Here is a 22,803-nt window from a genome sequence, read left to right as displayed (position 1 = left end):
CTGGGCCCAATAATTGCTTTGTGTCTTCCTCCTATATAGGTGTGCCAGGAGAGGAGCTGGGGGAGGAGAGACGGGGACCTGTGAGGATGTCGGTTTTTCCTACCTCAGAGAAAGCTTCTATGACTGGGCACCTTGTCTCTCTGTTAACCAAGGCAGGCTTTAGGTAGAGAGAAGTGTTCCTCCTGTAACTGTTACGTTTAGACGATAGTCTAAGACAGGTAGAGAGAAGTGTTCCTCCTGTAACTGTTACGTTTAGACGATAGTCTAAGACCGGTAGAGAGAAGTGTTCCTCCTGTAACTGTTACGTTTAGACGATAGTCTAAGACCGGTAGAGAGAAGTGTTCCTCCTGTAACTGTTATGTGTAGACGATAGTCTAAGACAGGTAGAGAAGTGTTCCTCCTGTAACTGTTATGCGTAGACGATAGTCTAAGACAGGTAGAGAGAAGTGTTCCTCCTGTAACTGTTACGTTTAGACGATAGTCTAAGACCGGTAGAGAGAAGCGTGCCTCCTGTAACTGTTACGTTTAGACGATAGTCTAAGACCGGTAGAGAGAAGTGTTCCTCCTGTAACTGTTACGTTTAGACGATAGTCTAAGACCGGTAGAGAGAAGTGTTCCTCCTGTAACTGTTATGTGTAGACGATAGTCTAAGACAGGTAGAGAAGTGTTCCTCCTGTAACTGTTATGCGTAGACGATAGTCTAAGACCGGTAGAGAGAAGTGTTCCTCCTGTAACTGTTACGTTTAGACGATAGTCTAAGACAGGTAGAGAGAAGCGTGCCTCCTGTAACTGTCATGGGTAGACGATAGTCTAAGACAGGTAGAGAGAAGCGTGCCTCCTGTAACTGTCATGGGTAGACGATAGTCTAAGACAGGAGTAGGCGTTTGTTGTTTTGCTTTCTCTTTTTGGCCACGGCCTTTTGGTCAACGGCTTAGTTTGTTTATTTGTTTTGTTACGCTGGTGTTTCAGTGTTGGACGTTCCCTGTACTGGAGTTATTTTGTCGGGTGAAAGAAGACCCGTTTAGTAAACGATACAAAAGAAAAGGAACCAATGCCTCTGGTCTGTTCGGGTGCTTCGGACAAGCTGATCCATTCACAATAGTTTCTTTCTAGAATATCAAGACAGCTGAAATGTTTGATGGGACTATTAAGGCCATCAAGTTCCAAAGAGAATAGCTAGTGTTGCCGTTGTTTTTTTCTAAAGTGTGATTGTTATCTTTAGTGTTGATAAGCCATGGATGTAAAATAAAAAGTGGGACGCACAGGGAAACCCACCCATTGGTCGATCCCCACCCAGAATACGCTCATATGGAGTCTCTTAAGCAGCACATTTTTGGTTTTAAGGTAAAAAATAATAATAATAACTTTATTAATTATAATAAACTAAAACAAAATAAGTAAACAAATCAGATCTGTACAATTAAGTTAGCAGACTTGATGAGTAAGGGTGGGTAATGAGGAAAATATGAAGAAAATGAAAACAAAGATATGACAGATAAAGAAGCCTAATGCCTAAACAGTCAGATATAGGATAGCTATAGAACCAATAGCACCTAATCCATGATCAACACTTATTATTAGCAATATGCTTTAAATGACCTTAAAACTACATTCCCCCTCCTTTATGTGCTCTATACTATGATACCTAGAATACCTCACAATCAAATGCTGACCGTATTACCTCCCAAGAGAATTCTCTTTGGTTATAGACACCCAAACTTTGAACAACCCACGGAGCTCCATTAAATCCATTATTAAAAAATGGAAAGAATATGGCACCACAACAAACCTGCCAAGAGATGGCCGCCCACCGAAACCCACATACCAGGCAAGGAGGGCATATATCAGAGAGGCAACAAAGATACCAAAGATAACCCTGAAGGAGCTGCAGACCTCCATGGAGGAGATTGGAGTATCTTGTCCATAGGACCACTTTAAGCCCTACACTCCACAGAGCTGGGCTTTACGAAAGAGTGGCCAGAAAAAAAGCTATTGCTTAAAGAAAAAATAAGCAAACACGTTTGGTGTTCACCAAAAAGCATGTGGGAGACTCTCCAAACATATGGAAAAGGTTCTCTGGTCAGATGAGACAAAAATTTTGCTTTTTGGCCATCAAGGAAAACGCTATGTCTGGCGCAAACCCAACACCTCTCATCACCCCGAGAACACCATCCCCGGTGAAGCATGGTGGTGGCAGAATCACGCTGTGGGGATGTTTTTCATTGTCAGGGACTGGGAAACAGATAAGAATTGAATGAATGATGGATTGCGCTAAATACAGGGAAATTCTTGAGGGAAACCTGTTTCAGTTTTCCAGAGATTTGAGACTGGGACGCAGGTTGACCCTAAGCATACTGCTAAAGCAACACTTGAGTGGTTTAAGGGGAAACATTTACATGTCTTGGAATGGCCAAGTCAAAGCCCAGACCTCAATCCAATTGAGTATCTGTGGTATGACTTAAAGATTGCTGTACACCAGCGGAACCCATCCAACTTGAAGGAGCTGGAGCAGTTTTGCCTTGAAAAATTGGCAAAAATCCCAGTGGCTGGATGTGCCAAGCTTACAGAGACATACCCCAAGAGACTTGCAGCTGGAATTGCTGCAAAAGGTGGCTCTACAAAGTATTGCACACTCGTTTTATGTTTTTTTGTCTTATTTCTTGTTTGTTTCACAATAACACATATTTAGCATCTTCAAAGTGGTAAGCATGTTGTTTAAATCAAATGATACAAACCCCTCCAAAATACATTTTAATTCCAGGTTGTAAGGCAACAAAATAGGAAAAATGCCAAGGGGGTGAATACTTTTTCAAGCTACTGTAAACAAGGTGGCTATCGGGCCCAGTGTATCTGAGTCATCATAGCCATCTGTCACATCTTCTGTTGCCTGTGCATTTCCTTTATATTCTTTACCTCTCTCACCCACACATTCACTCTGCTGAAACCCTCCTTTCTACTGGTCAAGTTCACCGTCAGTCTTCAGTCCGGCGCATCATCAGAAATGAAGGCACTAATCGCAAAAAACATGTTCATCAAAGGAGCACCCGGCCGCCTTGAAACAGAGTTACAGTACCACTGATGAAAAGGAAATTATGTTTGAATTTTTTATTTCACCTTTATTTAACCAGGTAGGCTAGTTGAGAACAAGTTCTCATTTACAACTGCGACCTGGCCAAGATAAAGCAAAGCAGTGCGACACAAACAACAACACAGAGTTACACATGGAATAAACAAGCATACAGTCAATAACACAACATAACCGTCCAGAGTAGTGATGCTAGTCGGGCGGGCGTGGGCTGCGAACGGTTGAAAAGCATGCATTTGTTTTTACTAGCGTTTAAGAGCAGTTGGAGACCACGGAAGGAGTGTTGCATGGCATTGAAGGTCATTTGGAGGTTAATAATAAACCGTTTTCCTTTTTGTTAGGAAGCTCACCCCTGTTGTGGATAGTTTGACTTTGGTGGGGCAAGGCAACAGTCTTGATGGAATGAAATGTGAAAGGATGGAATGAAATAAGGAAGGATGAATGAAAGGATGGATTGATGGACGGATGTGTAAAATAGGTGGTTCTCTGTCTCAGGCTTGGGTCGTGTCCGTGTCTCTCTTCACTCTCAGGTTGGGGGTCGTGTCCGTGTCTCTCTGCACTCTCAGGTAAGGGGTACCGTTCTGTTGTTCCAGGGCTGGTTTAAGTTTTCTCGAAGACCTGTTTGCACACAGCTCCACATGCTCTCAGCTCCTGCAGAGAGAACAGATTTTTTAGAAATCCTTTTAATTATTGATTTGTTCGTGTAGGAAGCGAAAAATAACCCCCTTATCACCATTAATTGAGGTAAACAGCTGTGAAAATGTATTTAACAAAAAAAATGTAAATCGATCTCCTCTATGGAGAATAACCATAGTCAAAGCACTTGTACTTGCAGTTATATTTCTAACCACCAGAGGCCGCTGTTGTTCAGTGTTCCGGGGATTAGTGACTCCAGTGAGCCACTGCTGATGAATAATTTCATGGCCAATGATTGCGAACATCTGTTAGAATCACTTTGACTAAATAATATGGCAGTCAGATGCCTTTTACCACAGGATGTTGGTGGAACCTTAATTGGGGAGGACGGACATGTGGTAATGGCTAGTGCGGAATAAATGGAAAGATATCAACAACATCATATACTTGGTTTCCATGGTTCCCATGTGTTCGATGCAATTCCATTCGCTCTGTTCCAGCCATTATTATGAACCGTTCTCCCCTCAGCAGCCTCCACCGCCTTTTACTCAGCTTTGACGACAATAATCATATAGCAATGAAAATCCACAACGACAAGGTAGTCATACGGTGGTCATTGTAGAGGTCAGTGTCGTTTTTTACTCTCTGCTATTTATCTAAAGCCACATCTATATACATGTTTTAAATCACCTGATCTGAGATTTGTTGTGACAAAAACTAAAATCAGGAACTGAGGAAGTAGACTTGCATTCAAATGACATGAATGAATAGACTCTCTTACCAAATAAAGCCTATCTCCCTCCACCCAATGGGTCCAGCCTCGGCCCTCCTTCTCTCCCTTCTGAACACACACCAGCTTGTCCCCCTCCCATGAGACAGTGGTCTACGGGAAGAAAGGCGAGACACCATTATGCATTCTACTGTCAGTTAGGAGCATGACCCACACATCAACACACACATAGCATCCACAACCATATGTAGAACCATATGTAGAACAACTTACAGGGAGAACATATTTGTAGAACCATATGTAGAACAACTTACAGGGAGAACATATATGTAGAACCATATGTAGAACAACTTACAGGGAGAACATATATGTAGAACCATATGTAGAACAACTTACAGGGAGAACATATATGTAGAACCATATGTAGAACAACTTACAGGGAGAACATATATGTAGAACCATATGTAGAACAACTTACAGGGAGAACATATATGTAGAACCATATGTAGAACAACTTACAGGGAGAACATATATGTAGAACCATATGTAGAACAACTTACAGGGAGAACATATATGTAGAACCATATGTAGAACAACTTACAGGGAGAACATACACTGAGTGTACAAAACATTAGAAACATCTGCTCTTTCCATGACAGACTGACCAGGTGAAATCTATGATCCCTTAAACCTGTTGGTTTTTTCACGCTCAACAGTTTCCCGTGTGTATCAAGAATGGTCCCCCACCCAAAAGACATCCAGTCAATTTGGAACAACTGTGGGAAACATTGGAGTCAACATGGGCCAGCATCGCTTTCAACACCTTGTAGAATCTTTACCCAACGAATTAAGGCTGTTCTGTGGGCAGAAGAGGGTGGAACTCAATATTAGAAAGGTGTTCCTAATGTTTTGTACATTCAGTGTATACAGACAGAAACATGCAACCACACTTCTCAGCAGAGTAAAATAACTTTTCATATATTGTTCAGAGTACAGGAGCAAATAATATGCCAAAGGACTTGAATGAGATCAGAATGTGAGGAAAGGCTGACGTCTATCTTTTTGTTTATATTTATTATGGATCCCCATTAGCTGTTGCACTCTTCCTGCGGTCCAGCAAAATTTGTACCATTTTAAAAACATTACAATACATTCACAACACACTGTGTGCCCTCAGGACCCTAATCCACCACTACCACAGATCTACAGTACTAAATCCATGTGTATGTATAGTGCGTATGTTATCGTATGTGTGTGTGTATGCATGTGTCTGTGCCAACGTTTGTATTGCTTCCCAGTCCCCGCTGTTCCATAAGGTGTTTTTAAATCAAATTTTACTGCTTAAGTCAGTTACTTGATGTGGAATAGAGTTCCATGTAGTCATGGCTCTATGTAGTACCGTGTGCCTCCCATAGTCTGTTCTGGACTTGAGGACTGTGGAGAGACCTCTTGTGGCATGTCTTGTGGGGTATGCATGGTGTCCGAGCTGTGTACCAGTAGTTTAGACAGACAGCTCGGTGCATTCAAAATGTCAATACCGCGCCATCCATCATTCCTTCAATTCTTACCTGTTTCCCAGTCTCTGACCCAGTCCCTGACATATTAATAATATTAGCTCTCTGTGGTCCCGTGTGGCTCAGTTGGTAGAGCATGGCGCTTGCAACGCCAGGGTTGTGGGTTCAATTCCCACGGGGGGACCAGGATGAATATGTATGAACTTTCCAATTTGTAAGTCGCTCTGGATAAGAGCGTCTGCTAAATGACTTAAATGTAAATGTAAATGTGTACATCCAAGGGCCAGCTGTGCTGCCATGTTCTGAGCCAAATGCAATTTTCCTAAGTCCTTTTTTGTGGCACCTGATCACACTACTGAACGGTAGTCAAGGTGCGACAAAACTAGGGCCTGTAGGACCTGCCTTGTTGATAGTGTTGTTAAGAAAGCAGAGCATCGATTTATTATAGACAGACTTCTCCACATCTTAGCTACTACTTTATCAATATGTTTTGACCATGACAGTTTACAATCTAGTGTTACTCCAAGCAGTTTAGTCATCTCAACTTGCTCAATTTCCACATGATTTATTCCAAGATTTAGTTGAGGTTTAGGGTTTAGTGAGTGTTCTGTTCCAAATACAATGCTTTTAGTTTTAGAAATATGTAGGGTTAACTTATTCCTTGCCACCCACTCTGAAACTAACTGCAGCTCTTTGTTGAGTGTTGCAGTCATTTCAGTTGCTGTAGTAGCTGAGGTGTATAGTGTTGAGTCATCCGCATACATAGACACTCTGGCTTTACTCAAAGTCAGTGGCATGTCGTTAGTAAATATTTTAAAAAGCAAGGGGCCTAAACAGCTAGCCTGGGGAATTCCTGATTCTACCTGGATTATATTTGAGCGGCTCCCATTAAAGAACATCCTCTGTGTTCTGTTAGATAAGTAACTCTTTATCCACATTATAGCAGGGGGTGTAAAGCCATAACACATACGTTTTTCCAGCAGCAGACTATGATCAATAAAGTCAAAAGCTGCACTGGAGTCTAACAAGATAGCCCCCACAATCATTTTATCATCAATTTCTCTCAGCCAATCAGTCATTTGTGTAAGTGCTGTGCTTGTTGAGTGTCCCTCCTGATTAGCATGCTGAAATTCTGTTGTCAATTTGTTTACTGTAAAATAGCATTGTATCTGGTCAAACACAATTTTATCCAGAAGTTTACTAAGGGTTGGGAACAGGCTGATTGGTCGGCTATTTGAGCCAGCAAAGGGGGCTTTACTATTCGTGGGTAGCGGAATGACTTTATCTTCCTCCAGGCCTGAGGGCACACGCTCTCTAGTAGGCTTAAATTGAAGATGTGGCAAATAGAAGTGGCAATATTGTCTGCTATTATCCTCAGTAATTTTCCATCTACAGTCGTGGCCAAAAGTTTTGAGAATGACACATAAGAATTTTTTACAAAGACTGCTGCCTCAGTTTGTATGATGGCATATACTCCAGAATGTTATGAAGAGTGATCAGATGAATTGCAATTAATTGCAAAGTCCCTCTTTGCCATGCAAATGAACTGAATCCCCCAAAAACATTTTCACTGCATTTCAACCCTGCCACAAAAGGACCAGCTGACATCATGCCAGTGATTCTCTCGTTAACACAGGTGTGAGTGTTGACGAGGACAAGGCTGGAGATCACTCTGTCATGCTGATTGAGTTCGAATAACAGACTGGAAGCTTCAAAAGGAGGGTGGTGCTTGGAATCATTGTTCTTCCTCTGTCAAACATGGTTACCTGCAAGGAAACACATGCCGTCATCATTGCTTTGCACAAAAAGGGCTTCACAGGCAAGGATATTGTTGCCAGTAAGATTGCACCTAAATCAACCATTTATCGGATCATCAAGAATTTCAAGGAGAGCAGTTCAATTGTTGTGAAGAAGGCTTCAGGGCACCCAAGAAAGTCCAGCAAGCGCCAGGACCGTCTCCTAAAGTTGATTCAGCTGCGGGATCGGGGCACCACCAGTACAGAGCTTGCTCACTAATGACAGCAGGTGGGTGTGAGTGCATCTGCACGCACAGTGAGGTGAAGACTTTTGGAGGATGACCTGGTGTCAAGAAGGGCAGCAAAGAAGCCACTTCTCTTCAGGAAAAACATCAGGGACAGACTGATATTCTGCAAAAGGTACAGGGATTGGACTGCTGAGGACTGGGGTAAAGTCATTTTCTCTGATGAATCCCCTTTCCAATTGTTTGGGGCATCCGGAAAAAAAACTTGTCTGGAGAAGATGAGGTGAACGCTACCATCATTCCTGTGTCATGCCAACAGTAAAGCATCCTGAGACCATTCATGTGTGGGGTTGCTTCTCAGCCAAGGGAGTGGGCTCACTCACAATGGAATGGTACCAACACATCCTCCGAGAGCAACTTCTCCCAACCATCCAGGAACAGTTTGGTGACAAACAATGCCTTTTCCAGCATGATGGAGCACCTTGCCATGAGGCAAAAGTGATAAGTGGCTCGGGGAACAAAACATCAATATTTTGGGTCCATGGCCAGGAAACTCCCCAGACCTTAATCCCATTGAAAACTTGTGGTCAATCCTCAAGAGGCGGGTGGACAAACAAAAACCCACAAATTCTGATAAACTCCAAGCATTGATTATGCAAGAATGGGCTGCCATCCGTCAGGATGTGGCCCAGAAGTTAACTGACAGCATGCCAGGGCGGATTGCAGAGGTCTTGAAAAAGAAGGGTCAACACTGCAAATATTGACTCTTTGCACCAACTTGTCACGTTCCTGACCTATTTCTGTTAAGTTTGTTGTATGTGTTAGTTGGTCAGGACGTGAGTTTGGGTGGGCATTCTATGTTTTCTGTTTCTATGTTGGTTTAAGGGTTGCCTGGTATGGCTCTTAATTAGAGGCAGGTGTTTGGCGTTTTCCTCTAATTGAGAGTCATATTTAGGTAGGTTGTTTCACAGTGTTCGTTGTGGGTGGTTGTCTCCTGTGTCAGTGTTTGTCGCACCATACGGGACTGTTCGGTATGTTTGTTCATCGTCATTTTGTGTAGTCTATTTTCCCTGTTCGTGCGTTCTTTGTGTTTAATGTAAGTTCGTCATCCAGGTCTGTCTACTCCGTTTGTTGTTTTGTTAGTTTATAGTGAAGTTCGTGTTTTCGTCTTTTCTTTAAATAAATTATGTATTCACAACCCGCTGCGCCTTGGTTCAATCACTACTCCTCCTTTTCGGTTGAAGAGGAGGAGGACTACCGTAACACAACTTCATGTAATTGTCCATAAAAACCTTTGACACTTATGAAATGCTTGTAATTATACTTCAGTATTCCATAGTAACATCTGACAAAAATACCTAAAGACACTGAAGCAGCAATCTTTGTGAAAATTTATATTTGTGTCATTCTCTAAACTTTTGGCCACGACTGTAGAGTATCAGACCTATAGTGGCTTGCAAAAGTATTCACCCGCCTTGGCATTTTTCCTATTTTGTTGCCTTACAACCTGGAATTAAAATATATTTTTTTTTGGGGGGGGGGGGGGGTTGTATCATTTGATTTACACAATATGCCTACCACTTTGAAGATGCTAAATATTTCTTATTGTGAAACAGACAAGAAATGACACAAAAAACTGAAAACTTGAGCGTGCATAACTATTCACCCACCCAAAGTCAATTCTTTGTAGAGCCACCTTTTGTAGCAATTCCAGCTGCAAGTCTCTTGGGGTATGTCTCTATAAGTTTGGCACATCTAGCCACTGGGATTTTTGCCCATTCTTCTAGGCAAAACTGCTCTAGCTCCTTCAAGTTGGATGGGTTCCACTGGTGTACAGCAATCTTTAAGTCATATCACAGAGTAACGTTTGTCGTCGGAAGGAGACCAAGGTCCAGCGTGGTAGGCGTACATTCTTCTTTATTTTAAATGTACACCAAAAAACAATAAACAATACAGCGACCGAACAGCTTTGTCGTGCAAACTACATGCACTCAAAACAAAGACAAGATCCCACACTGAAGGAGGGAAAAAGGGCTGCCTAAGTATGATTCCCAATCAGAGACAATGAAAGACAGCTGCCTCTGATTGGGAACCACACTCGGCCAAACACAAAGAAATAGAGAACATAGAATGCCCACCCCAAATCAGGGCGTGACAGTACCCCCCCAAAGGTGCGAACTCCCGGCCGCAAACCTGAACCTATAGGGGAGGGTCCGGGTGGGCATCTAATCTCGGTGGCAACTCCGCTGATCACTCCGCCTCTGTGGAACCGGACCATGGATCGTCGCCGGAGGCTTTGGACTGGGAACCCCCGCTGGAGGCTCCGGACTGCGGATCGTCGCTGGAGGCTCTGGACTGGGGACAGTCGCTGGAGGCTTCGTACGTGGAGCCGGAACAGGTCTCACCGGACTGAGGAGACATACTGGCAGCCTAGTGAGTGGAGTGAGTGTGGAGAGCACTAGGCTATGACGGCGGGACGCACTAGGCTATGACGGCGCACTGGGGGCATAGTGTGTAGAGCCGGCGCAAGATATGCTGAGCCGTGGAGGAGCTCTGGAGCGCAGAGCTGGCACAACACGTCCTGGCTGAATCCTCCCTGTAGCATGGCAAGTGCGGGGAGCTGGAACAGGCCGCACTGGGCTGTGCTGGCGAACTGGGGATACCGTGCGTAGAGCTGGCGCAGGATATCCTGGGCCGAAGAGACGCACCGGAGGCCATGAGCGTTGAGCCGGCACAAACCGTCCTGGCTGAATGCCCACTCTAGCACGGCAACTGCGGGGAGATTGCACAGAGCGCTCCGGGCTGTGGCTGCTCAATGGGGACACCGTGCGCATCACCGTATAACACGGTGCCTGACCAGTCACACGCTCCCCACGGTAAGCACGGGGAGTTGGCTCAGGTCTGAACCTTGACTCCACCAATCTCCCTGTGTTCCCCCCCAAAAAAGAATTTGGGGGGCTGCCTCTCGTGCTTGCTACGTTGAGCTAACTCCTCGTAATGTCGCCGTTCCGCTTTCGCTGCCTCTATCTCCTCCTTCGGACAGCGATACTCCCCAGCCCTTGTCCAGGGTTCTGCTCCATCCAGGATTTCCATTCCAAGATATTTAAATGTTTCCCCTTAAACCACTCAAGTGTTGCTTTATCAGTATAATTAGGGTCATTGTCCTGCTGGAAGGTGAATCTCAGTCCCAGTCTCAAATCTCTGGAAGACTGAAACAGGTTTCCCTCAAGAATTTCCCTATATTTAGCGGAATCCATCATTCCTTCAATTCTGACCAGTTTCCCAGTCCCTGCTGATGAAAAACATCCTCACAGCATGATGCTGCCACCACCATGCTTCACTGTGGGGATAGTATTCTTGGGGTGATGAGAGGTGTTGGGTTTGCGCCAGACATAGTGTTTTCCTTGATGGCCAAAAGCTACATTCTTGTCTAATCTGACCAGAGTACCTTTTTCCATATGTTTGGGGAGTTTCCCATATGCCATTTGGCGAACACCAAACATATTTACTTATTTTTTTCTTTAAGCAATGGCTTTTTTTTAATGGCCCATCTTCCGTAAAGCCCAGCTCTGTGGAGTGTACGGCTTAAAGTGGTCCTATTGACAGATACTCCAATCTCCGCTGTGGAGCTTTGCAGCTCCTACAGGGTTATCTTTGGTCTCTTTGTTGCCTCTCTGATTAATGCCCTCCTTGCTCTTGTCCATGAGTTTTGGTGGGCGGCCCTCTCTTGGTAGGTTTGTTGTGGTGCCATATTCTTTCAAATTTTTTATAATGGATTTAGTGGTGCTCTGTGGGATGTTCAAAGTTTTGGATATTTTTTTGTAACCCAACCCTGATATGTATTCTCCACAACTTTGTCCCTAACCTGTTTGGAGAGCTCCTTGGTCTTCATGGTGCCGCTTGCTTGGTGGTGCCCCTTGCTTAGTGGTGTTGCAGACTCTGGGGCCTTTCGGAACAGGTGTATGTATACTGAGATCATGTGACACTTAAATAAAGTCCACCTGTGTGCAATCTAACTAATTATGTGAATTCTGAAGGTAATTGATTGCACCAGATCTTATTTAGCAGCTTCATAGCAAAGGGGGTGAATACATATGCACGGACCACTTTCCTGTCATTTATTTTTAGAATTTTTTAAATAAGTAATTTTTTAAATTTCACTATTTTGTGTATGTCCATTACATGAAATACATAAAAATCCATTTAAATTACAGGTTGTAATGCAACAAAATAGGAAAAATGCCAAGCGGGATGAATACTTTTGCAAGGCACTGTATATGGGACTCAGAGAGGGAGAGTAGTCAACCATTTTGATATGACCACTTTACCCATCAGCATTTTCAAAACACTACACCAAGCCAGTTCGTATTCATACCAACAGGAGCATTCTAGTGCAAATGCAAATTAATTACTTAAAAATCATACAATGTGATTTTCTAGATTTTTGTTTTAGATTCCGTCTCTCACAGTTGAAGTGTACCTATGATAAAAATTACAGACCTCTACATGCTTTGTAAGTAGGAAAACCTGCAAAATCGGCAGTGTATCAAATACTTGTTCTCCCCACTGTATATACACACACAATACTGACCAGATATTATACACACCAGCTCTTTCATGACATAAACAAGTCAGGAGTTAATTGTAAATAGTCATAAAGGTATAGTAAAGTCTTTATCAATTGGACTCACAAATCGTAAGGTACAACATTATATAGTTGGCTCATTGGTCAATAACAGATTACGCTATTTCATTCCCTGATGGTACTCGCAGCGCCACACAAGAGGATGGCTTATGGGCTTGAAAAGTAATCAGTCTATATCGGCTTACAAGGCCAGATCTTTCTTGGGGAGAAAAATATGCAGATCCTGATCAGTTCAGAGAATAAATGTAATCAGAGGAAAAATGTAATCGTACAAGTTTGTCTCTGAGCTACTAACTAACCTTCTCGCCTTGCTCTTGTCCTCTATTGCCTGATTTTATTAGGCCGACCCAAACCTTACTGTGCTGGCTTGGATATTTTCTTTTCACATTGTCCTCTTCAGCAGTTTTTATTTATTTTACCGTTATTTTACCAGGTAAGTTGACTGAGAACACGTTCTCATTTGCAGCAACGACCTGGGGAATAGTTACAGGGGAGAGGAGGGGGATGAATGAGCCAATTGTAAACTGGGAATTATTAGGTGACCATGATGGTTTGAGGGCCAGATTGGGAATTTAGCCAGGACACCGGGGTTAACACCCCTACTCTTACGATAAGTGCCATGGGATCTTTAATGACCTCAGAGAGTCAGGACACCCGTTTAACGTCCCATCCGAAAGACGGCACCCTACACAGGGCAGTGTCCCCAATCACTGCCCTGGGGCATTGGGATATTTTTTAGACCAGAGGAAAGAGTGCCTCCTACTGGCCCTCCAACACCACTTCCAGCAGCATCTGGTCTCCCATCCAGGGCCTGACCAGGACCAACCCTGCTTAGCTTCAGAAGCAAGCCAGTAGTGGTATGCAGGGTGGTATGCTGCTGGCTTAGTTCCAGCAACTATGATGAATACGTAACCTGGCCAGCTCAGTACAGCTTGGTTTAGCACTGCTCTGATCGGCTCAGTAGTGTGAAAAGCCCTTACAGTATGTGTTCTCAAGGACTCCAGTGTCTTCTCTAGCTTTGTTTCTGATTCCATCTACTGCTTCCCCCTTAGTCTCAAGTATGGTCCTCTGTGGCTCAGTTGGTAGAACAATTGCGCTCGCACCTGTCAGGGTTGTGGCTTCAATTTCCAGGGCCACCCATACGGAAAATGTATGCATGCATGACTTTAAGTCGCTTTGGATAAAAGCATCTGCTAAATGGAATATATTATTATATTAACTCAAGGCCCCTTGTGTTGATAGTGGTACCTCAATCAATTATAAGGACACATAAGGACTGCCATCACACTAGAGCAGGGTTTTGGCAAAAACCAAAATGTGCACCCCTTGTGGTCCCCAGGACCGAGTTTGAAAAACGCTGCACTTGAGGGAATATGATTGATCAAATCACTACTGAAACATCAATATTTCTCCTTGTTCAGCGTCTCTCTCCAGTCTCCAGAAATACGTTTTTATAGCAGTTGATAGCCAAAAACTAGTCTACACTGAATGTGTGATGGAAATGTTTTCGTCAACTCACCATGCATTTTCGGTCATCCACCCCTGACAGATCCTCCTCAAACTCCTTGCCAACATGGAAATCCATGTTGTAGTTCTTAAAGGTACTGAGGGTATTGATGACAACGTGGTCATCATCAACACTGATGTCTTTGTCGGGCTTCAACAAAGTGGCAATTTTCCTAATGGCAACATTTACATCTTGTGTGATAGGTCCCCAAGGAAAGAAGAGAGATAAAATAGATCAACACAAGAGGAGCAGGAAGGCTACGTTCATCTATAGCCTAATGTCACACTCATTCTCCCATAACCTGTTCCTGTAGCCTATAGGCTTTATTTAACTGGATCCAACTCCCGGAAATCTTTTTTGGATAATTTGTAAATATGAGGCACTTTCGAAACCATTATTTTAAGTGACACAACAATTGTCAGTATCTACACCAATGCTCCAATAAGAACACTTTCAAACTACTAAATGTTATAACCCTAAATATGTCTCTAAATATTCAGAATAGTAATGTTCGCTAGGTCTATAGTTGGAATATTGAACCCATGGCGCAGTGGTCCAGCAGGTATCCTTGCGCATCATCCATTTTGACTGAAGTTTGAATCCCCGTCATTAAGCGCAAACTATCCATAAAAGACTGTGGGACAACTCACCGAGGGCTTTCAAGTACTCTTCGAAGTTGTCATTAGAGATCATTTTCCAATACCCATTCAGGTCAACTGGCATATTGCTGTGTGTTTCTAGTGTCCTTACTCCCAGTGAAAAGGGTAAAGGAGATATATCGCTGTTTACTTGCAATCGAATGCCGGACCACTGTCCATACCTCCAATTTGAAACATAACCCCTTTAATCTGATTACTTACTAGTTTTCATTTTTTTTCCTACAACATTTTGAGCCTCCCTCCACCGCTGATCCGCCGACTCACCCGCATGCATCCCTACGCAAGCCGCGCATTTGGAACAAGCGCACATAGTCAGTCTATCAATTAAACCTCGTCCCCAGCCCATGAGAGCAGGCTGGGAACGACATAATATATAAATTATACCACAGTATTGTTCAATACCCGTTTCTGATTGGCTAGAAGAGCATTCTAGAATGGACATTAAAACCAGATAACGGGACACCTTTCAATATGCGCCTACAGATGCAGACCGTACTTGCTACAAAGTTACAAAAAGCAAAACTAGCAACTAATCAAACTGAAATGGGATACATTGTAAACGCAGGAAAAACAACAAAAAAATAGCTAGCTAGGCATTGATTGGTTTTTGCAGACATATTGTTTTGGAGCATCTGGTGAACTAACCTGGTGAGTGATAAACATGAATTTCTCTGGTCCCTACTGTTGCAGTCATGACGCAAGAGGCGCTCTGCTGTCAAATCCTCCCACGTGTTTCTAGTTTGACCAGCTGTTTTCAGCAACTGTTTTTTTTTTATTCGGCAGATTTGCCAACAACAAACTATTTAGCTAGTTAACTAGCCTAGTGTTTGATATGCAATGCGATCCCCAGTCTCGAGTGGCCTGAGGATAAGGGAAACTGTTCTAGCTCCTCCAGGCAAAATCGGGCACTATCAGCGCATTGTTATGGATTTATTCAAATGAACGTCAATAGAAAACAGATACTTGTTGTTAGTCTGGCGGCAGAGGTCGTGACTATGTTAGCCGTAGCTAGCTGGCTATCTAGCAAGCAAGGGTTAAGGAACAGGTCGCAATTTACTGGGGGAAGGGGTGGTCCAAAATAGGGGAGGGTTGTCAAACTTCATTTTTTGCTTTGGGGAGGGTTGTGTATTTTTTTTTATTGGGCACATGGGAGGGTAGTGCATTTTTTCCCTGGTTAACATTTGCTCTTTTGCAGGTTTTACAATATAATTTCCATCCTAGCTACATTTCCTCAGCTGCTTGCATGCGCCTCCCCTATATCAAGGTGTTTTGGTACTTCCCTTATGCACTACACTTTTCCATGTGCCAACTTTTATTATAAACTGAGTGGTTCGAGACCTGAATGCTGATTGGCTGAAAGCTGGGGTATATCAGACCATATACCAAGGGTATGACAAAACATTTATTTTGACTCTTGTAATAATGTTGGTAACCATGGGGGTTAGCTTGTGGGTTAAGGCTAAGGGCTGTATCCAGGCACTCCGCATTGTGTCGTGCTTAAGAATAGCCCTTAAATCAAATCAAATGTATTTCTAAAGCCCTTTTTACATCAGCAGACGTCACAAAGTGATTATACAGAAACCGAGCCTATAACCCCAAAGAGCAAGCAATGCAGATGTAGAAGCACTGTGTCTAGGAATAACTCCCTAGAAAGGCAGGAACCAAACCTAGAGGGGAACCAGGCTCTGAGGAGTGGCCAGTCCTCTTCTGGCTGTGCAGGGTGGAGGTTATAAGAGTACATGGCCATTAAGGCCAGATTCTTCTTCAAGAGCTGTGGTATATTGGCCATATAATATTGGATATTAAGACAAGGTTTTGCCATTGTTCTCTCTCTTATGTCTGGGCTTCACAAGAGAAGGTCACGGTTGTTTTACAGGGTACCCTTCATTTATTTGGCGTGGGCTACGGCCAAACAGTAGCCTGTGTGAAGTTGGGTTAATAAACCGTAAACTCAAACCTCTGTCTGGACAATTGTTCCTTTATGACCTAGTCAGGTCATTACAATACATTTTCAATATGAATAGACAAGAACAGATAGGAATAGCTGATAGGCAGTGAACATGCCAGGTACATCATTGCATATGAAAGGAAAGTGAAGACATGAAACACTCAGCTAAAAAAGCTCCCCTATTGATATTTTTTAGGGACAATACAATTATCCTTCCTAGACTATAGTAGCTTACAACACCACAATGCAATGAATAATTGTATTATTGTTTTCAAGTGAGTACAAAATTATACTCTAGGCTGCAGTGAAAATGTCATTTGAATAATGTCGCAAACGCCCTGTAAGTTGAATGTTTAATTCCATTTGGATCAGTTGTGGTCTACTCTCGACAGTTTATAAGGTCTAGAAAGGCACAGTGGCAGGCCAGTCTGGCTGTATTTTTACCTCTGATACTGAATGCGCTGTCTGTATCAGATAATCATTCTCCCACGTCCTCCTAAAATAATGTGGCAACATATGCTCCTGGCAGGCCCGCTTATTCAGGAAAGCTTAACACCCACACTGCCTCCTCGCCAATCCGAGCGGCTATTCCTTGCGCACCTAGAACATTTCAACATAGCCAAAATATTTATCAATTCATTTTTAAAATGTATTACCTTTTATATATGGCATAAATACAACCAGTCACAATGTTTTAATCTGATTAGTCTCCTATAGGTATGCACAAATTCATCCAAAATATAATTCCAGCATCCTCAAAATGGCTTGACATTAACCAGGTTTCCATCCAAACTTTTTACCGATCAGTTTTGCCTATTAGATCATAATAAATAAGATTCCATGGACAGGGGGACTTCCTGTTGAACGCAGAATGAGGGAGAGCTTGGTTTGTTGTTTTGAAAGTGTATTGGACAATTTCTTAGTAGCTAGCTAACTTTTAAGTTTGGTTCCCGCGACGCAGTTGGCATCTGTTTCTGGGACAGCTACTCTCTGTCCAGTGATCCTGCTGACCAAGGCCGGATCTGAGGAGCTATTTGGCGTAGCTGCTAACTAGCTGCCTATCAAGCTAGCAGGATTTCTTGAGGGCTTGAACGCAGCCCGCGACGCGGTTATGCGACTGCAGAATGTCCCAGGTTTGTGGCTGTCTAGATCCCTGCTGTTTGTTGTTTTCAATCTTCCCTGTGACCTGCCCTGTCTGGAACTGCGAGGAGAAACAACATAACCTACGTTGCTAGCTACCATGACAAAGACCAAAGCCAGCGGGAGTACCGTTGAGGACAGTGGTGTCTCTCTATCACAGGTGAAGTATATTTTAAACTAACAAAAAGAGATCTACAGGCAGTTGTTACAACAACAAGAAAATAGAAAGTGTTTTGTCCAAATACTGGTGGATTCAGCTAATAAAAGAATGGATGACCTGACCAGAGAGGTCCAGGACCTGAAGAACAGTTTGCAGTTCTCCCAGGGTCAGTTCAATGAGTTGAAACAGGAGAATGGCAAAATGACAGCAATCTGTAAGTCATTGAGAGAAGACATCAGTTCTGTGTGTGAATCCATGATAACAATGACGGATACATCTCAAGGGACAATCAAGGCGGAACAACATGGTTGTTGACGGAATTGCAGAATCTCCACATGAGACCTGGACAGAGTCTGAGGACAAAGTGAGGGAAATTATCTCTAAGAAATTGAAGATGGACCACAGGAAGATTGAGGTGGAGCGCGCCCACAGGACTGGAGAACCCACCACCGGCCCAGGTGATAGACCCAGGCCAATAGTGGTCAAGTTTCTGAGGTTCAAGGACAAGTTAGCTGTTCTGAAAAGAGCCAAGAACTTAGGAGGAACGTATACCGTCCTCAACATGATTATCCAGAATGTGCGCGCCGGAAGAGGAAATCCCAGCCATGAAAGCTGCCAGAGTGTGTGGGGACATTACATCTGCTATGACAGGCTCATTGTCCACCATCCCTCCCAGAAGCCTGGAAGGGATGAGAGAGCCAAGCCTATGGGTTTGTAGCTTCAACCACGCAGCACACACACCAATTGATTAATGGACTGCGGAATATATATATTTTTCTCTTGCTTTGTTTGCTTATTTCCATATTATGTCAATCTCTGATAAGCTACCCAAGAAAGGTCTGAAAACCGCCCATAATGTTTGTAGCTTTAGAAATAAGGTTAATGAAATCAATAACTTGCTGTCCTCAAATAACATTCATATATTAGCCATTTCTGATGCTCACTTAGAAAATTCATTTGATGATACATCCGTAGCAATACAAGGATATAACATCTATAGAGGAGACAGAAATGCTTATGGGGGAGGTGTTGCTGTATATATTCAGAGCCATATCCCTGTAATGCTTAGAGAAGATTTTATGTCAAGTGTTATTGAAGTGTTGTGGTTGCAGTTTCACTTGGCACATCTAATGCCTTTTCTTTTGGGATGTTGCTATAGACAACCAAGTGCTATCAGTTAGTATCTAAATAATGTGTGTGAAACTCATGATAGTGTATATGATGTAAACAGAGCATTCTACTTTCTTGAGGAGCTGAATATTGACTGGTTGTGATCAAGCTGTCTGCTCAAGAGGAAGCTTCTTACTGTAACCAGTGCCTGTAATCTGGTTCAGGTTATTAATCAACCTACCAGGGTGTTTACAAACACTACAGGAACAAGATCATCCACATGTATCAATCATATTTTTACTAATACTGTAGAACTTTACTCTAAAGCTGTATCCGTACACATTGGATGCAGTGATCACAATATAGTGGCTATATCCAGGAAAGCCAAAGTTCCAACAGCTGGGCCGAAGATAGTCTATAAGAGATCATACAAAAGATTTTGCTGTGACTCTTATGTGGATGATGTTAAAAATATTTGTTGGTCTGATGTGATTATTGAGCAGCATCCAGACGCTGCACTTGATGAATTTATGAAATTGCTTCTTCCAATTATTGATAAACATGCACCTGTTAAGAAACAGACTGTTAGAACTGTTAAGGCTCCATGGATTGATGAGGAATTGAAAAACTGCATGGTTGAAAGAGATGGGGCAAAGGTAGTGGTTAATAAGCCTGGTTGCACACCTGACTGGCTGACTTACTGCAAATGATGTAACTAAACTCAACATAAATAAGAAACTGTATTAGGAAGCCAAGATCAATGATATAAAGAATGTTGGGAAAAAACTTGTACTTTAAATGAAATGGTCAGAAAGACAAATTCAACTCATCTTTCATCGAATCAGAATGCTTATTCATCACAAAACCATTTGATGTTGCCAATTATTTTAATGGCAAACTTGGGCAGGAAATGCCAACAACGAACAGTGAGCCATTGTATTCATGCATAAAAAAACAAATAAAGAAAAGCATTGCAAAGTTTGAATTTTGTAAAGTTAATGTGGGAGAGGTGGAAAAATAGTTTTTGATCAATGACAAACCTCCTGGCATTGACAACTTAGATGGAAAGCTACTGATGATGGTAGCTGACTCTATAGCCACTCCTATCTGTCATATATTTAATCTGAGCCTAGAGGAAAGTCTTTGTTCTCAGGCCTTCGTTGAAACCGTTAGTAATTCCGCAACCCAACAGTGGTAAAGAGGCCTTTACTGGTTCTAACAGCAGACCTATCAGCTTGCTGCCAGCTCTTAGCAAACTGTTGGAGAAAATTGTGTTTGACCAAATATAATGCTATTTCTCTGTAAACAAATTAATGACAGACTTTCAGCATGCTTATAGAGAAGGGCACACTCAACATGTACTGCACTGACGCAAATGACTGATGATTGGTTGAAAGAAATTGTTAATAAGATGATTGTGGGAACTGTACTGTTAGATTTCCGTGCAGCCTTTGTTGAACAAATTGAGGAGACTAAATTACTTGGCGTTACCTTAGATTGTAAACGGTCAAGGTCAAAACATAGATTCAATGGTTGCAAAGATGGGGAGAGGTCTAACCGTAATAAAGAGATGCTCTGCTTTTTTGACACCACACTCCAAAAAGCAAGTCCTGCAGGCTCTAGTTTTGTCTAATCTCGATTATTGTCCAGTCGTGTGGTCGAGTGCTGCAAGGAAAGACCTAGTTAAGCTGCAGCTTGCCCAGAACAGAGCTGCATGTCTTGCTCTTTGCTGTAATCAGAGGGCTGATATAAATGCTATGCATACCAGCCTCTCTTGGTTAAGAGTTGAGGAGAGACTGACTTGTGCCGTGGCGGAGATCTTTGTGGGTTATACTCGGCCTTGTCTCAGGATGGTAAGTTGGTGGTTGAAGATATCCCTCTAGGGGTGTGGGGGCTGTGCTTTGGCAAAGTGGGTGGGGTTATATCCTGCCTGTTTGGCCCTGTCCGGGGGTATTATCGGATGGGGCCACAGTGTCTCCTGACCTCTCCTGTCTCAGCCTCCAGTATTTATGCTGCAGTAGTTTATGTGTCGGGGGGCTAGGGTCAGTCTGTTATATCTGGAGTACTTCTTCTGTCTTATCCGGTGTCCTGTGTGAATTTAAGTATGCTCTCTCTAATTCTCTTTCTTTCTCTCTCTCGGAGGACCTGAGCCCTAGGATCATGCCTCAGGACTACCTGGCATGATGACTCCTTGCTGTCCCCAGTCCACCTGGCCGTGCTGCTGCTCCAGTTTCAACTGTTCTGCCTGCAGCTATGGAACCCTGACCTGTTCACAGGACGTGCTACCTGTCCCAGACCTGCTGTTTTCAACTCTCTAGAGACAGCATGAGCGGTAGAGATACTCTCAATGATCGGCTATGAAAAGCCAACTGACATTTACTCCAGGGGTGTTGACTAGTTGCACCCTCGACAACTACTGTGATTATTATTTGACCATGCTGGTCATTTATGAACAATTGAACATCTTGGCCATGTTCTGTTATAATCTCCACCGGCACAGCCAGAAGAGGACATTTGAACATCTTGGCCATGTTCTGTTATAATCTCCACCGGCACAGCCAGAAGAGGACTGGCCACCCCTCATAGCCTGGTTCCTCTCTAGGTTTCTTCCTAGGTTTTGGCCTTTCTAGGGAGTTTTTCCTAGCCACCGTGCTTCTACACCTGCATTGCTTGCTGTTTGGGGTTTTAGGCAGGGTTTCTGTACAGCACTTTGAGATATCACCTGATGTAAGAAGGGCTATATAAATAAATTTGATTTGACTACATCACTTCTTTTATAAAAAACATGAATGTGTTGTAAATCCCAAATTGTTTGCATAGTCAATTTACACACAGCTCTGACACACACACACACACTTACCCCACCAGACATGCCACCAGGGGTCTTTTTACAGTCCCCAAATCCAGAACAAATTCAAGAAAGCGTACAGATTTATGTAGAGCCATTATTGCATGGAACTCTGTTCCATCTCATATTGCTTAAATGAACAGCAAACCTGGTTTCAAAAAACAGATTACGCAATGCCTCTCCCCTATTTGACCTAGATAGTTGTATTGATAGTTGTATTGATATGAAGCTGTGTGCGCCTTTAAAAAAAATAGGACTAAATGCAGTAAAGTAGCCTACATGTTGGATAAAAAATGTCAGGATATCATGGGAAAGCATGCAGTTTATTAAGCTACAGATGAAATACGTTCTGATGAACTTCACAAGGTGGTGAAAGTGCAGTGTCAGCCAATGCTCCTTTCAATAAATATGCAGTTGATGCTCCTTTCAATAAATATGGAGGGTCTTATTCTGCTGACATGATGCTTGGCTGACATTTGACAAATAAAAATAATCTGTGCTTTAGTGAATAATGATATCATCATGTAGTAGGCTATACCTGGGTCGGCAGGTAGCCTAGTGGTTAGAGCGTTGGGCCAGTGACCGAAAGGTTGCTGGATTGAATCCCAGCAAGGTAAAAATCTGTCATTCTGCCCCTGAACAAGGCAGTTAAAACACTGTGCCTTGGTAGGCTGTGATTGTAAATAAGAATTTATTCTTAACTGACTTGCCTAGTTAAAGGTCAGAGGTAATAAAAAATACCTGCACTGTATCTACAAGCTGTTGGCTAGAGCGCACGTGCCAATACCAGAGTGGGCACATTTGCTATACCTATGTAAAACATGTTGTGACAAAACCATC

At 42.9% G+C, this 22,803-nt stretch overlaps 1 protein-coding gene across 3 annotated transcripts in view; it reads right to left on the bottom strand.

The window, feature by feature from the left end:
- Nucleotides 1-3,090: 3,090 nt before the first annotated feature.
- LOC129823875 (retinol-binding protein 1-like) overlaps nucleotides 3,091-22,803 on the bottom strand; it is a 29,515-nt gene continuing 9,802 nt past the window's right edge. The window contains exons 1-4 of one of the 3 annotated variants that reach the window (XM_055882935.1): nucleotides 14,749-14,949; nucleotides 14,111-14,289; nucleotides 4,503-4,604; nucleotides 3,091-3,736 (exon numbers count right to left, since the gene is read on the bottom strand). In XM_055882935.1, the coding sequence (XP_055738910.1) occupies nucleotides 3,686-3,736; nucleotides 4,503-4,604; nucleotides 14,111-14,289; nucleotides 14,749-14,821 (405 nt within the window). In that variant the 5' untranslated portion in view covers nucleotides 14,822-14,949 and the 3' untranslated portion in view covers nucleotides 3,091-3,685. Of the gene's footprint in view, nucleotides 3,737-4,502; nucleotides 4,605-14,110; nucleotides 14,290-14,748; nucleotides 14,950-22,803 lie in introns of those variants that run through there. The other 2 variants (XM_055882933.1, XM_055882934.1) reach the window with 2 other exon arrangements.

The sequence above is a fragment of the Salvelinus fontinalis genome, chromosome 26 (assembly GCF_029448725.1).
Source record: "Salvelinus fontinalis isolate EN_2023a chromosome 26, ASM2944872v1, whole genome shotgun sequence".
NCBI classification, from domain to species: domain Eukaryota; kingdom Metazoa; phylum Chordata; class Actinopteri; order Salmoniformes; family Salmonidae; genus Salvelinus; species Salvelinus fontinalis.
Note: the sequence above shows the minus strand (reverse complement) of the source record. Positions and strands in the feature narration are given on the sequence as shown.